The sequence below is a fragment of the Vicia villosa genome, linkage group LG7 (genome assembly GCF_029867415.1).
Source record: "Vicia villosa cultivar HV-30 ecotype Madison, WI linkage group LG7, Vvil1.0, whole genome shotgun sequence".
NCBI lineage: Eukaryota > Viridiplantae > Streptophyta > Magnoliopsida > Fabales > Fabaceae > Vicia > Vicia villosa.
Window position 1 is genome coordinate 106,301,045 of NC_081186.1, and position 16,857 is coordinate 106,317,901.

Sequence of the window (16,857 nt, forward strand, 5' to 3'; positions counted from 1 at the left end):
CCAGGTTGGGACCATAAGTGATCCTGATTTTATGTAGTCGAAGCCTAGGACCCTCAGTGGCCTCAACCATGTTTAGGCATGGAAATAAAAATCGTACCCACGGGTATCCATCTGAACCCGCCCCTAAGTTAGCGGGGAAAACCCTCTTTGTTTGGGTTTGGGTTTTCCCCGATTACAAAATATGGGGATGGTTTGGGTAATGGGGGCAGTAATACCTACCCCAAATTCCCCCGTTTATTTCATTATGTATATTTTTATTTATTTTTGATAATTTAGAATATTCTATATATGATCAATGTTTAGATATTTTGATTTTTATTATTATTTAAAATATTTTAAATGTACGTATGAAATTTTTTGAAATTATTTTATTTTATTATTTACAATGTAATTTGATTTTTGAAAAAAATAAGTATTTTTATTAAAAAAAAATTAATTTCACTAAATGGATAGTGGTGGGACGGGGATACCTGAGCCCATTTGGATCAGGTTTGAGTTTTAATTCTCCATCCCTGTTTGGATTTGGGGCGGGGAACATGGACTGTTTGGGGATTCGAGTTTGGGTTTGGGGGAAATAATAATTGTCCTCGACCTGCCCTGTAGCCATCCTTAACCATGTTGACTTCAGTAGGCTTAGTGTAGTGAGCATCTGCTACATGCAAAGGGTAAGAATCGATGCTCATATGTAATTTTTCCTTCTCACCGAAGTTTAGCCTTCCATCCTTGATGGAATTATGAACAATATCACTGGCTCTATGTCCGACAGTGGATTTACTGGTATCACCAGAGAATTTTGTGAACTTTAGGACTTTCCATCCCTTGGGAAGTTCAATCTGTAATACATATTCAAACAAAGGGAATGTATAGTTTGGCCTGTGAAGGCCTGCATTTACTCCATTTCGTGCCATAACCCTTTCGACCATGGATTCTAAGTTATTTTCTCCTATGACACCATCATGTCTAACATGATGAATGATTTCGTCAACATCTTGATTTCGATTAACAATAACTACCCTTGGCGATTTCCTTTCCCTGGGTATTTGTTGTTCGACCCTAGGGGATTCGCCCTGTTGGCCCTGATTGACTTTGCCCATGATGGGTGTGAAATGTTGGGCTAGATTAATAGTTGGATCTTCTTCTAAAATGACCCCTTGGTTCTCTACAATCCATTCTTGACAAGGCTGTCGAATTGGCGTTTGTGAGGCGTCAAAGAAATCTGCAATTTGCGTCATCTGCGTTGCCGATGGATAATTTGTTTGGGTAGTATTCTGGATCAAAGGGTTAAATATGGCACCCATGTGTTGGGTGAGCATGTTAACCATTTCATGGTTACTTTCATCCATTTGCTGTCTCAATACTACCGAAGAGGTATTTGTAAAAATACGTAATTGCGCAGAAAAACCTACCCCTAGGGGTTGGGTGTTTCGACCAATATTATTAATGGCTGATCCCAACCCTTGTAATGGCGAAAAAATAGTCTCCACTGGTTCAGCAAGTGTTGATACATTATTATGCAAACTTGCCATCATGGAAGTTGGCATACCATATGGTTGTTTTTAATCATTCATTGGCATTGTAAATCCAGGCAGCTAAGCCCTAGAGACACTAGTTCCCACCGGTCTTGGGGTCACTGGTTGACTATGTGTTCGAAGGGGGGGGGGGGATAAAATTGGTCCACTTTGAGTATTTGACAGTATCGTTGTCGTACTCGCTGTGAAAGGTATTGCTTCGGATGCAGTCGTTGAGGCCGTATTTTCCCCTGTCGAATGGGGAGGTTGTTCTACATTATTATTTGATGGATCAACCATCCTTCCAACGCACTTCGTTTTTGGTCTTGGTTCGTGATTTCTGGCTACCCTACCACATCTCAATCTCACACAACGAAGTTTGAGAGAAATTTATTTGTAGAACTTAACAAAATTAGAATAGAAATTTAACACAAGGGTTCCACTAGGCGTGCCAATTAGCTTACCCTGAATTTTGTTAAACAACCGTTAGTATTCAAAAATGAATATTTTTCGTTGCTTGCAGGATTGACTAGATTGATCCTAGGACATATATATGTAATGGTAATGTGTTATTCTGAATTTTCTAGATACTCGACTTAATGGTACTCTTAAAGACAATACAAGCAAATGTAAAAGCTTGTTTTTAAAGGGAAAAGAAAGATAAATTGGGAAGAAAACAGTAAAGGTTTTGACTTGAAATATAAAGGAAATATAAATGGCTTTAAATGTAAATAAAACTACTTTATAACTGAAAAAATGGTGTTTCAAACGTACATTTCTCAAAGAGACTCGTTTCTCAATACGCTTAGATACTTTGAGTATTGTAAGTATAGTACAATGTTGAACACACGGAAAATCTATTTACTATGACTCATATATATATATATATATATATATATATATATATATATATATATATATATATATATATATATATATATATATATATATATATATATATATGTATATATATATGTATGTATACTAATTCAATTGCAACATTCTTCTACTCTGAAGATGACACGTTTCCGTCTGCATGCGCTTCGTCTCTTGCAAACCTCCATGTGTCCCTCTCAAGGAATGGATAAGGCTAGAAATCCATTATTGGCTTATTTTGGAATCCTCTTCATTGAACTCCAAGTTCGATTGGCTTAAAATAATTCTAAGTCCCAATTAGAACATGGGCCTATCAGTGTGACTAGCTCTTCGCCAAAGTATTGTGTCGAAAACATCTTTACGTTTTGTTGAAGTTAATATTTGTCACAAAAATAATCATTTGCTTCTTCAAAAGCTTCCCCTTTTAATGAGCGTCGAATTTGCAGTTAACACCACTCCTGACCCGCATAAGGGTAGTTATCAATATTGTTCTACAAGAATATATATATATATATATATATATATATATATATATATATATATATATATATATATATATATGGTGACCCTATGATTTTCAACAAAAATCGTAGAGGCACCAAAAGAATGGTTATGGCTCATATCTAACATCGATTCTATAACGACATTCAAGTAATCTGAGGATAGCACCGATATCCTAGTAGCCTAGGGGCCTTTATAATGTGAAACATTTTTATTACAAGGCCAACATTAAATACACGTGTTCCCAAGATTACCTTCTCACTCAACACACCTCTAGACTCTTCCTCGATGTGGAGGTCTGTTAGAAAGCCTTGAGGAAACAGAGAAGAGTACCTAAAGGCCCGTGTCAATATTTCGTTTTACAATCCTAGTTTCTTATAAGATAGCAAGGACTTAGGGGACTATTGTTTTGCGTCTTCCGGACAACCCAATAAGACCAGCCCATTACAAAAGGTCCAACGCATAAGAAAGTAAGTGTAGTGGATGTTGCGTTTGGGACCATACAAAATAAACTGAAATATGACAATATTAGAGGGACGACACTTATAACTGAAAAGATTGTAAAAAATATATTTTAGTACGTATAACTGAAAAGATTGTAGAAAATATACTTTAGTACGTAAAGAGAAAATCTATAGATTCTTTAAAAGAAGGAAATTTCTTTACCCACCTCCCTCTTTTCTTGGTCACCTCTGGTGAAAAACCCAAAATACCCTCACTTCGGAAATGCATTTCCGAAACGCTTATTTTTTTTTCAAAATTTGTCTTATTTCGGAAATGCACTTCCGAAAATACGAAAAAAAGGTGTTTTCGGAGATGCATTTCCGAAAACACCCCTTTTTTGGGTTTTTCGGAAATGCATTTCCGAAAACACCTTTTTTTTGGGAGGGGGTGTCTTCGGATATACACTTCCGAATTTTTTTTGGGAAGGGGGTGTCTTCGGATATACACTTCCGAAATATTCCAAGACCAAATTGGTCTTAGAATGTTTCGGATATACACTTCCGAAAGAATTCAATAATTATTAAAAAATTAAAATCAAGGTGAATCAATACAATTAATAGGTATAAAATCAAGGTGAATCAATACAATTAATAGGTATAAAATTTCCTAAACAATTTTAAAGTTAAAAATTATTTTACTAACTTATATAAATCAAAAACATCTTAATTTCATAAGTAAATTTTGAATTATTTAAAATAAAATATAATATATAAATATAAATATAATATATATATTATAAATTAAAACACTCATTGTTTTAATTTTTATAATTATTATATAAATGTATAAATATATTTATAATTAATATATAATAATTATTATATAAATATATAATAATTTTTATAAATATATAATAATTATTATAATTATTATATAAATATATAAATATATAAATTAAAACACTCATTTTTTAAATTATTTTTGTAAATATATAAATATATAATAATTATTATAAATATATAAATATATAAATAAAAAATTATAACTCATTTTGTAAGTGAAATTATTTTAATTATTTTAATTAAAATTATTTTAAATTTTAAAATATGAATCAACATAGAAATATATAATAATTATTATTCATAACTCATAAATTATATCAAAATGTATAATTATTATTATTCATTACTCATAAATTATATCAAATTTATGATAATTGAATTAATTAATATCCTAAAATTAATTTTTGGGATTTTTTTAGATTTTTTTTTGTTGTTTCGGAGATGCATCTCCGAATTAGTCAAAATCTCAATTTTTGGGATTTTTTCGGAAATGCACTTCCGAAGTCTGGAAAAATTTAGGAAAAAAAATATTTCGGAAATGCATTTCCGAAGCGGGGTAAAATGGGGTTTTCGTTGGGGGTGACCCCCATAGGGAGGTAGGTAAAAAAAAATCTAAAAGAAAATAGATGAGGAGTCAACTAGAAGCAGCAAAATACTTTAAAAAAAAGAAAATTATAAAAAAATATTAAAAAAATATATCGAATAATAACATATTCTTTGATAGAACATAATTTCATTCATGCACTGGACTTTAATTAATTGGTAAGGCTTGATTGTTATAGTAAGTATGTAAGCATATAGAGAGGAAGTCAAACATATGTGTTAGGAGTTGGCTTTAGGTCTCCACTCCACATATCTTATGTCGGCTACGAGTTACACAGTTCATCCAAAACTTGTATTTTACAGAATCACCCCAGGTACAAAAATATTGGAAAGAAATCTTAATTTTAAACTAAAGTTTCAGCCACACATGTAAAAGATCCCTAATTATCTTCAATATTCTGCATTTCTTCTTTAAACAAAAAACTTATTTGTATAGTGTAAGTTAAGCCTCTTCTACTTGCTAAGAACATGCCAAAAAACAAACACTATAGACAACAAAATTGTTACAATTGCTAGCTATATACTTTTGTGCTCTTTATGCATTGATGAGCTCTATACCAAATGATGTTGATAAGAAATCTTAGCATGAAGAAGCTTCCTCTTATCCACATATTTTACATGGTTCCTGTTGACACAGCAATAAATCTTCTAGCTGTCATTAAAATGTCTGTTCATGAGAATTCTTCTTCTTCCCACATGATGTTGGACCACACCTATTTACTTTCCTTTTTTGTTTTCATTCTGTTATTGTTTTGCTTTATAGTTTCTGAAATTAAGGAAAATAGTTGCTTTGTCTGTGAACTGTTTTTCTTAATTACTAACTTGACATGACATTTTTTTAGGTTGTTATATTCAAAATGATGTAGATAGATTATTGATATATTATGATTACTAGGCTTGCCTTTTCACTATGAGGACTAGGATTTTTGAGAATTGCAGAATCAAGATTATTGACATTTCTTTCTTTTTAGTAAAATTTTGAGAATTGCGGAATCAAGGTTATTGACATTTCTCTCTTTTTAGTAAAAGTAAAGTTTAGGTAAGGGCATGGTTTTAAATTGCGTACTGCTTCATGCATCGCCGCAATATTGCGGTTGCGGTAGTACCTATATTCGCATAAGTCTGCAATTGCGGTGTGACTACAAATCACACTAAAACCCGTATCATTACAAAGCAACGGTCGCATCATAACACCGCAACAGCAGACTACATTAGACTGCAAAAGATTATACAATGCTCGAAAAATTATTTGGCTTATCTTCTTTTCTATTGATATCATAGGTTTAAGGGATGTTTTAAAAGGATTGAGTATATTTAAAATGATGACGAATTGTTAATGGAATATTTATGAAAATTAAGAGAAGAAATGGAAGATGTGAAATCTAAAATAAATGATAAAATATAATATTTTATATTCATAAATATAAATTCACGCCCCAACGACTACAATCCACATTGCAACAACCACAACCACAACCACAGTCGCCGCAACCGCATCCGCAACCACAACCACAATTTAAAACCATGAATAAGGGTTAAAGTTAGATACAAATGCTTATAAAAATACTTACTAATTATTTAATAAGGAAACCTTCACCTCGGTCGATAGCGATAGTTGAACCCATGACATTCGGTATATATTTTTATAATTTTTCTCAAACAATATCTCAAAATGCTTATATTAGACATTGTCAATACATAAATCAAATCATACTCTTGATGTTTCAATCTTAGTTGGTTGTTCCTCCTCCAGACTCCAAAACAAATTATGATTCCAACTTAAAATTTAATCAAGCTAATTAACTTTGATTATTAATTAGCAACTAAAGTAGATTTCCTACCCTATTGGCCTTTTCAATTTCAAGTCCCAAAACACCAGTAACAAACAAGAGTCTCCTTTTACTGACCAAATGATTAAACTATGAAAATAACTTTTCTTTTTTTTTTCCTTTTCAACAAAAATATCCTCTCATTTAGTATTTGTCATTTCTTGCTGCATAGGAACATAACCACCCTCCAACTTGCAACAAAAACTTCTATATATAACACTACTATGCAGCTTGCAACATTCACACTCAAACCAACAATTCCTCAACCAACAACCAATCATGTTCCAAATCATTTTCCTCCTCTCACTTTTCCTCTCCATTTCCAATGCTTCAGTCCAAGACTTCTGTGTAGCAGATCTCAAAGGCTCAGACACCCCATCAGGCTTCCCTTGCAAGCCAGCCACAACAGTAACCGCAGAAGACTTTGCATACTCAGGCTTAATTGAGGAAGCAAACGTAACAAACATAATCAACGCCGCCGTTACGCCTGCATTCGTCGGTCAATTTCCCGGCCTTAATGGCCTAGGTCTCTCAGCAGCTAGGTTAGACCTTGGCCCTGCAGGTGTTATCCCTCTACACAGTCACCCTGGTGCAAGTGAGCTTCTCATTGTGACACAAGGTCACATCACTGCTGGATTTGTTTCTTCGGCTAACACTGTTTATATCAAAACATTGAAGAGAGGTGAACTCATGGTTTTTCCACAAGGTTTGTTGCATTTCCAAGCTACTGCTGGTAAGAGAAAAGCTGTTGCTTTTCCTGTTTTTAGTAGTGCTAATCCTGGTCTTCAGATTCTCGATTTCGCACTTTTCGCTAGCAATTTCTCTACTCCTTTGATTGCAAAGACCACTTTCCTTGATCCTGTTCTTATCAAGAAACTCAAGAGTGTTCTTGGTGGAAGCGGTTAAGCCTTATTTATATGTATGTACTTTAATTTTTCTATGTAATGCTTATGCTTATAGTAGTTGTTATTTCATTCAACTTATTTTCTTGTATTTTTTCTTCTTCTTTCAATTCATTAGTTCAATGGATGTAATTGGTTTCCTTGTATCAATGTGGAGTAATAAATTCGTGAGTATATCATTTTGTTTTTCTAGTGTTCTGTCTTTAAATATCATATTATCATGTTTTTCTATGTATTTTATTGTAAGACCTATTTTCTAAGATTCTGTCGTGAGTATTGGGATTGTTAATGATGTTGGAGAATTTGATTCAATTTCCCATGTTGATATGTATACTCTGCATGTTGAGATAAGGTTTTATTTTCTGCTTTTTCTTTTCAAAAGATGAATGTTGGTTTAATTTGGTCCCACCCTCAAATGGGTGCATTTTGGAGAATATAGATTAGATGACAGTGTAAATTTATTTGTGTTGTTATATAAATATGAGTTAAATATGTTTAAGGTGACTCTAAAATTGTGTATTTTTACTTTTTGTCTTTTTAAAAAAATTTGTTAAAGAAACGTCCCTTTAAATTTAGGAATTTTAATTTTTTGTCCCTCCTTCAACTTAATGACGGTTTTTAGTTACGGTTTACTACTTAACGACTGAATTAACGACGATTAACTACAATTTTAACAATAGGGACCATAAATTAAAACTCATTATTTTAGAAGAAAGATTCTTTAACGAAATTTTTGAAAGAGACGAAAAGTAAAATTGACATATCCTTACAAATATTTAAAAAGGCTGTCAAATAAGTTAGACTTAGGCAGTTGTTTTGAAATACGATAACATATCAATCATACAATTTTTAAGAATGTAAAAAAAACAATAATAATTAAAATAAAAAATTTCAAGTCAAATTAATGTACATACAAAAGAATGTTAGAAATTCATGTGAGCAAATAGAAGATAAGAAGGAATGCATAAAGAATTTGGCTAGCCCAACTCCTAGTAACATGTCAACAACCATTTAATGCCTTTATTATTTTGGCAAAATTCATTAAACTACTCTTGAAACAATCTTCATGCATTTGTTAGTTCTTATTTCAATAACATCTCTTGATCTCAAAGCACATAGCTTGTTCAACTCATGAAAGTCTTCTCTAGCTAATGGTTCATTACTAATAACAGTATAACCATAAAAAATATATATGCCCATATTTAGATCGTTTAGCCATGATCATCCCATACACGAAATTTTCAACACCCCATGTTTAATTCTAGTTCAATATCCTAACTCATCAAACATATTTATGGACAACAAATTTTGTCTGAGTTCGAAAAAATACAACACTTTACGTAGAAGTAACTCAAAATCATCAAACATTTTTAAGTATGACTCTATCTGTAACACCCCATACATAATTGACTAGTATATTATGCATGAAACGTTAAAATTGATATTGAGTACATACAAAAGCTATAGTTATAGAAAGATCCATATAAAATATAACATGAAATCCTAATAAGAATTACAAAACATGTGTCTTCAATGGATCTGCACAGCGAAAAATGAGATCTGACGAGGGCTCCGAGCCATCACCACTTTCAAGTCTTCAGTCCAAACCTGCTACTGACCAAACGCTACTAAACTGCACCTGAAAAATATAAGTTGATTGGGGTGAGATTACTAAATCTCAGTGAGTACTCCTATCCTATGGGTCCACTCGGTTCTACAGGGTTCATGCATCAACAAAACCGAATCCACCATTGATCCGGGGTTTATCCTCACATCCGGTACAAGTACGGAGCAAACACAGTGACTCGCCCACCATTGGACTTGCCTTAAACAAATACACATTGTATAACAAACAAGTATGCAAACCCGCATACATATATGGGGAATCCAGAAGTGCAATAAAACCTCGGCTAGATTATGGAATAAATGCATCCTCGATGAGTAACCTCCTGCCTATTGTCAAGGGACTTGTACAAGCACACTGCAAGACGGTTAAACGGGTTCGCACAAGCCTAAATGGCCGCGAGATGACCTTAGCCTAATTGGCGTCATTGTCCCATTAACCTTCTTCACGCAAGTGAGTTACGCCGAGTACAAACCGCCACCTTGACGCATGAGCCCATCGGGCGAAAGCCTAGTATTAGTCTACGTGACTTCACTAGAGGTGAGTTACATCATTATGTATCAGCCTACATGGCCACATAACCCCACCATACCGAGCACGCAAGTGTGTTAACGCCAAGTGAGTAAAAACCCCGTACGGCACTCACGAGCACACTGCAACGGTAACTCAGATGCACACCTTATCGAACAATACACATGAACGGGCTATTCCATTGGACCGCACGGTCCGGGAAGACTCATTGACCACATAGTCGGAGTAACATCCCAATCTAGCCCTCCGGCCACTTCGATTCAAGCATACGGAAATATGACATAATGTCAAAATCACATATAATACAATCAATACCGATCGTTTAACCAAAACGATGGTGTCCATAGATTTTCATGTATAAAACATAATGACATAACATTTTCAAATATGGGTATCACATTCATAATAAGCAATAAACAAACTATTTCATGCATAACATAAGAATTATTAATCAATTGGTAGAGACATAAGTTCTCATACTAATTCATTGATTCACTAAGTGGGGTTCCACTATTGTTAAATCAAACATTCTGGTTTGGGGATCAATTTTATTAGAAAGTACACGTCGCTAGCTTTCCAACGATATAAAGTTTGCGCGAAACGGACTTACGACGCAAAAGTTACGAATTTCTAAAGTTGCTGATTTTTTGCACTTTTGCCCAGGGTAACCGGTTACCCAGAAGCCAGTTGCTGGTTACTGATATGCAAAATGCCCAGTAACGCAATTTTCTACACAGTAACCGGTTACCCAAATGCCAGTAACCAATTACCCTGAAGTAGAATCAATTTTCTGCATTTTAAGGGTTCTAAATCAGTCCCAATTGCCCATAATTGATCTCTTGCATCATATATATAATTCCAACGAATTTTATATCATACATATATTCATAATCATCAACATGCGACATATACTCATCAATTAAGCAAGTTGATCACATGCAATTATGGATTATCACTCAAACCCCAATTCCCAACATAAACCCTTGCATAAAAATTCCCCAAGGTATCTAACTAAGGACTCACCTTGGATTAATAGAGGTTGAGAGGATGCTCTTTCTGGCATTGGACTTCCATTGATGCCAAAACTTCACCTCTAACATGATCAAACCCGCAACTACTCTCTTCACACTTTCAGCATGACTGACACAACTTCAAGCTCAGTTTTCTCCTTCAAAACAGAAGCTATGAACACGAACCTTATATGCAAATCGAAGAGAATTTTGTTAGCTTTCCAACGAGACCAGAATCGTTACGATCGGAGTTACGAGCAGAGAGTTATACCTGATTTAGTGGAGTTGTACCAATAGTTGCGAAAATGGAACTTGCTTCATGAGTTCTTCTTCCTTTCTTGTTTTCAAATTCTGATTTGCAAGCCAAACAACCCCCTAAGTTCATGCAATTAAATCTACTGTCCTTTATGTCCACATGCAAGCATTAGATAAGTCCATTATGCCCTCCAACTTAACCTTATTTACAACAATGCCATTTAGTTTAACTTCAACTAGCTCCTTTGCATTTCTCTACTAAACTCTCTATCCCAACTTATTCCATAGATACACATGCTACTTTCTTACTTAGAATAATACTAATGTGTCCTCTAATTACCTTTTAACCAATTAAATGATAATTAACCGGTGTCGGGGAGTCGGGGTATTACATTCTCCCCCCCTTAAATTGAATTCGTCCTCAAATTCTTTCCGGTCACCACGGAAACAACATGTCCAAATCTATACCAACCAAGGGGTGAAATGTTCCTTACATTTCTCTTTAGATAATCTGACAACTCTGTCTGAGGGTCATTCCATACGAAGAAACATAATCTGCCAAAATACTTGCATCCCACTATACATGATCAGAAACTCTAATCCTCACGCAAACCATCTCTGTAGATACTTCGTCTTAACATACCCCGGAAAAGATTCTTCCAAGGTCCTATACCTCCACTGCTCCATATTAGATTTCATAACTTCAAAAACCTTAGTAATCCACTTATGTCGGATATCCTTCGTTTCATTCTCTAGTGTGTTCACCCTCGTTCAACAAACATTACTGATTCACTCAGCTCCTTGAATTACTTCCCATTTGAGAATTACCGCCACAACGTCACTTCTGCGATAACACTTCAAATTATTCTCCACTCGAGTCCATACAATGTCATTAGGTGTTAGCCAACTTCCTTGGTCTTAACTTATGGTTCCCAAAGTCTTAGGATGGTTGTCCCAAGTTTACCTTTACCTATATAACTGAATTCCCTTACTTCAGTTTAGACATAATAACTGTCACCGTAAACCACGAAGTTGTAACATCTTGCACCTATAGCCTTAACATTCGACAACTTCACACAAGATTCTACTGATGAGAGGTGAAATTCAACAGCTGACCTGTAACCATTGTCCAAGTCTTCCTGCACAATCGTAGTACACAAGACATAACCACAAGGAACTTGCGCCAACTGAATGTCCTCTCTAGCCTTCAGCATTTTGGCAGTCACGATATTATGTCCAACCCTTGCGACTTACAAGCTAAACTGATGACTTACAACATTGGACCGCATGCCGTCCACAAAATGTATTCCCAAGTTGTCCCATTGACAACACCTCATGAGTTTATGGTGGATCCTCGAGAGACTGGAATGAACGAAACGCTGCTTTGACAATTTCCCTCAGGAAAATATTTTCATCCCAACATAAGATCCTGCGAATAGGCCGTTCATTCCTACCTCAGACTTATCTGATTCTTCCTTGATCCGTTGCGCTACTCTGATTCCAACAAGTCACACACCTTGAAATCCTCTGAGTCACGTTATATCCATAATTCACTTAGTTTCCATTAATACACAATAATTCCTTATCCACAATTGTCCAATTACAACACGTGCCAGGACTCCATATACATCCATCATCGACTACTACTCTTCAAAGTTGTATACTCTCCAGAATCAAGCTTCTACTTACTCTGCCATTCCATATAGTTCATCTACCACAACTTAGGTACACGTTTCGATCTCAAGATATTGAAACCCAAAAATTCACTGACTTAGAGGTTCGTCCTTGTCACTGATTTCCACAACGTACATCTGCTATGTTTTTCCCCTTCCAACAAGTCTGGTTGCTTAGCCGGTATAATAAACCCTTCAAAATGTACTGCAGCTCATGATAACTCTATCAGTTCTACACATCTTTTACCCAACCATACACCTTCATTCTCTTAGCGTAGTATCACCTCTGATAACTCGTACGACTTACTGATATAACAATCCTCCCATAGCCACACTCCATTCACACAGTCATCTAATGTCTGTTCCACCTCTGAATCAGACACTCAACTGACTTCCTGAGCGGCTGCATCCTTCATTGCAGTGCTTCCAACGGTCGGAGTGTAGCCACAATGCAAGAAGTTGCACTATGTATTTCGAGCATCTCTCTTATAGGCTCCTCAGCAGTTCTCAAACCAAAATGTCTATGCTTTACCAAGATTGACATTTCCTCACTCAGAGTATCTACAGACACTCTACCGGATATGTCACACATCAAACTAGTCCAAGATACAATTCGCATATTCCATCACTGGTAGCCAATGGTACATGATAGCCACTCACCATGCTGACCAGGATATCATGACCGCACATGAGTCCCACTCTAGACACTCATGTAAAAATTGCCAACTTAACACTTCATGAAACGAGAACGCCTGCAAGGTATAATCTGACTCTAACTTGCGGGAGCACGATCATTCAGAGTCTCTATAAGCATAGTATCAGATCTTGATCCGTCCCACCATCGCCTGTCTAGTTATTTTTTATTTGATTTAATTTTGACTCTTTAATATTTTAAATCAATATGCAATTTTAAAATTTTATTTTATGTGACAAGATTTTATTAATACACATTATTTAGGGGTAAATTACCGTAATTTTACAAGGGATGGCCAAGAATATACCTTTTGAGAATTGACATTTGGACCACTATTTTAGATCGGTATTCCACTTAGGAAGGCGTGACATGCAAATTGTAGTTCTATCGCAAATTAGGCCACTTTCGCATTTTATATTATCTTTTTTACTGAGACCTTATTATCTTGCTATTAAACTAGTTCCTTCGAGAAAAATATGTTGAAATTGAAACTATACATAAAAGAATAGCATCACCCTACATAAGCATGACACATACAAACCAAAAAAGAAGTATTTAATATATATTTGCTTCCAAAATAATGTTATAATTAAACTAGAAGAATGATAGTACATGCTCATTGGATATTTCAAATTTCACATTACTTGTACATATTAGTTAGATATAATCTTGAAAGATGGTATATAAAGTGACACTCTAAATTGATTAGGTAAAAATAAGTTAGATTAAATTTTAATATAATTATAGTCTACTAATGGAACCATTAATCATTTAACATTTATATCCACGTATTAAGTCTAATAAATGATGGGTGTGATGCAGTGTATTGGAGAGATTTTAAATCGCATATTGATTGGATAAATTTTATATAATAAGTTAAATCAAATTCAAATTCATAGTTTAATTATTTCCTATACATGTTTGTTAGAATTATACTCTCAAATCTTTGAGTAATTCTTTATCGTTAAAGATGACAATGAAGAAAAATAAGAACAAAAGTAGGATTAGGGTTTGCGAAAATTAAAAGAGAAGAAGAAAGTATTTTCTGCAGAGTTTCTCTTTGCCCACAATCTGTGGAAATTCTGTTATTCACTTGCAACTGCAACTTCTGTAAATACAGGTTAATGCCTTGATTACAAAATAATGACGGTTACTCCCTATTTGTAGATTTAGGTTAGCTTTCTCCCTAAACCAAAGCCCAAAACTATAAAAGCCCAAAATACCTATTTTGGAACTAAATCAAAATCTGATATATTTTAAATCTAAATCAAATCTATCTAGATCTAAAACAAATCTATGTGTAACAAACTGTTACACACTTCGACACACCTTGTGTTCGAGCAACAACCTGCTTCGACACAAGGAATTACGAATTAACACACCACCTAATTCATTGTGTCTAAGCTATCTACATTCATCACAGCTCTTAGTCTTCTGAATATTTTGACCAACACTCCCTTCGTCATGATATCTGCAATCTAATTCCCTTTAGCTACCTACTCTCAAAGATAGTGGAACCTCATTTCGATGTGTTTGCTTCGACCATGTGATATCGGGTTTTTCGCCAAATTGATAGCTGACATGCTGTCGATCTTCATGGTAATTGCTCCATGATCTTTCCCTGTTATCTCTTCTACCAAGTTCACCATCCATGTTGCTTGACATGCACAAAGAGAAGCAGCTATGTACCCTGCTTCGCACGATGATAGTGCCACTACTGGTTCCTTTCTCAAACTCCAAGCAATTGTTGCACCACATAGCATAAACACATATCCTGCTGTGGATTTTCGATCCTCAGCATCGCTACACCAACTCGAGTTGGTGTAACCCACTAATTTGCATTCTTTTCCCTTATCAGCTACAGGAAACAAAATGCCATAGTCGAGAGTTCCTTTCAGGTACCTCAATATCCTCTTCGCCGCTGCTAGGTGTGATACCTTTGGCTTCTGCATGAATCTACTTATCATACCTACACTGTATGCTAAGTCAGGTCTTGTGTGACAAAGGTATCTCAATGACCCAATAAGTCTTCTATATTGGGTTGGGTCCCTCTTCATCTGGGTTCTTCGACAGTTGCAATCTTGTTTCAGTAGGTGTCGAAGTCGAATTGCATTCTTCCATCTCAAATCTCTTGAGAATTTCACTTGCATATCTTCTTTGATGCATCATCAATCCTCTACTACTCTTGTAGAATTCGATGCCAAGGAAGTATGAAATTTCGCCCAAATCTGACATTTCGAATTCCTTGCTGAGATCACCTTTAAAACCTTCGATCTCTTTCTTGCAACTACCTGTTATCAACAAGCCATCGACATAGAGACATAGTATAAGCAATTCACTCTTTCTTCTTCTTACATATACCCCATGTTCAATTATGCACTTCACAAATTATTTCTCCCTTAGGAAACTATCGATATTCTTATTCCAAGCTCTTGGAGCTTGCTTCAGTCCATACATGGCTTTATGCAGCCTGTACACTTTTCTCTTTTCGCCATGTTTCACAAACCCAACTAGTTGTGCAACATAGACTTCTTCGTCCAAGGGTCCATTCAGGAATGCACATTTAACGTCCATCTGACACATGTGCCAATTGTTCATGTTCGCTAGACCAACAACCAACCTGATCGTTTCGATCCTGACAACAGGTGCAAAGACCTCATCGAAGTCAATTCCTTCCTTCTGAATAAATCCTTTCACCACAAGCCTTGCCTTGTGTCGAGTCACTTCACCTTTGGGATTGCACTTCACCTTGTATACCCATTTCACATTAATTTCCTTCTTGCCTTGGGGCAATTCGACAAGTGACCAAGTATTGTAATCTTCGATGGACATCAATTCTTCATTCATAGCTTTCACCCACTTCGAATCCTTCAATGTCTCAGTTGCATTGACAGGTTCGACATCTGCGTAGAAAGCGTAATGTACCAGCTCACCTTCATCATTGACTACATCATCTGATGTAATCACACATTCTTGCAATCTTGCAGGCACGTGTCTTTTTCTCTGAGGTCTGCTTGGGCTTGCATCACCTCTGACTTCTTCTTGTCGAACTTCTTCTCTTTCGACTTCAGTAGCTGGTTCGTCATAAATAATTCTCACTGAATCCTTCTTGAATTTTCAGTCCAATCCCATTCTTTAAGCTCATCTATGATCACGTCCCTGCTGATCACTACTTTCTTATTCACCGGGTCGAACAACTTGTATCCTCCAGTCGAATGATATCCTATAAGAATCATTTGACTCGACTTGTCATCAAGTTTTCTTCTTAACTGATCTGGCACATGTCTATGTGCTATAGATCCAAATACCTTCATATGACTCAAGTTAGGCTTCACACCAGATCAACATTCTTCTAGAGTAATTCCTTCTAGCTTTTCGTTGGACATCTGTTTAGAATGTATGTTGCAGTCGACACTGCTTCTCCCCAAAATTCTTTAGGTAAATGCTTGTCTTTCAACATACTTCTCACCATATTCATGATGGTTCTATTCTTCCTTTATGCAGTTCCATTCTGCTGTGGAGTGTAGGGTGGCACCACCTCATGCACAATCCATTCTTTCTCATA

At 35.4% G+C, this 16,857-nt stretch overlaps 1 protein-coding gene and 1 non-coding gene across 2 annotated transcripts; both read left to right on the forward strand.

Annotated features, from left to right (window-relative positions):
- The first annotated feature begins 6,829 nt into the window (after positions 1-6,829).
- Positions 6,830-7,697, forward strand: LOC131618186 (germin-like protein subfamily 3 member 1). The gene has a single exon (XM_058889450.1). The coding sequence runs from the start codon at positions 6,883-6,885 to the stop codon at positions 7,507-7,509; it is 627 nt and encodes a 208-aa protein (XP_058745433.1). The 5' UTR covers positions 6,830-6,882; the 3' UTR covers positions 7,510-7,697.
- Positions 7,698-13,751: 6,054 nt separating this feature from the next.
- LOC131621214 (U6 spliceosomal RNA) lies at positions 13,752-13,853 on the forward strand. The gene has a single exon (XR_009289539.1). It is a non-coding gene; the product is annotated as a U6 spliceosomal RNA (small nuclear RNA).
- Positions 13,854-16,857: the final 3,004 nt, after the last annotated feature.

Bases quoted from the DNA above. Each gene is read 5' to 3' on its own strand.
- LOC131618186 (XM_058889450.1), top strand. From the start codon at position 6,883: ATGTTCCAAATCATTTTCCTCCTCTCACTTTTCCTCTCCATTTCCAAT.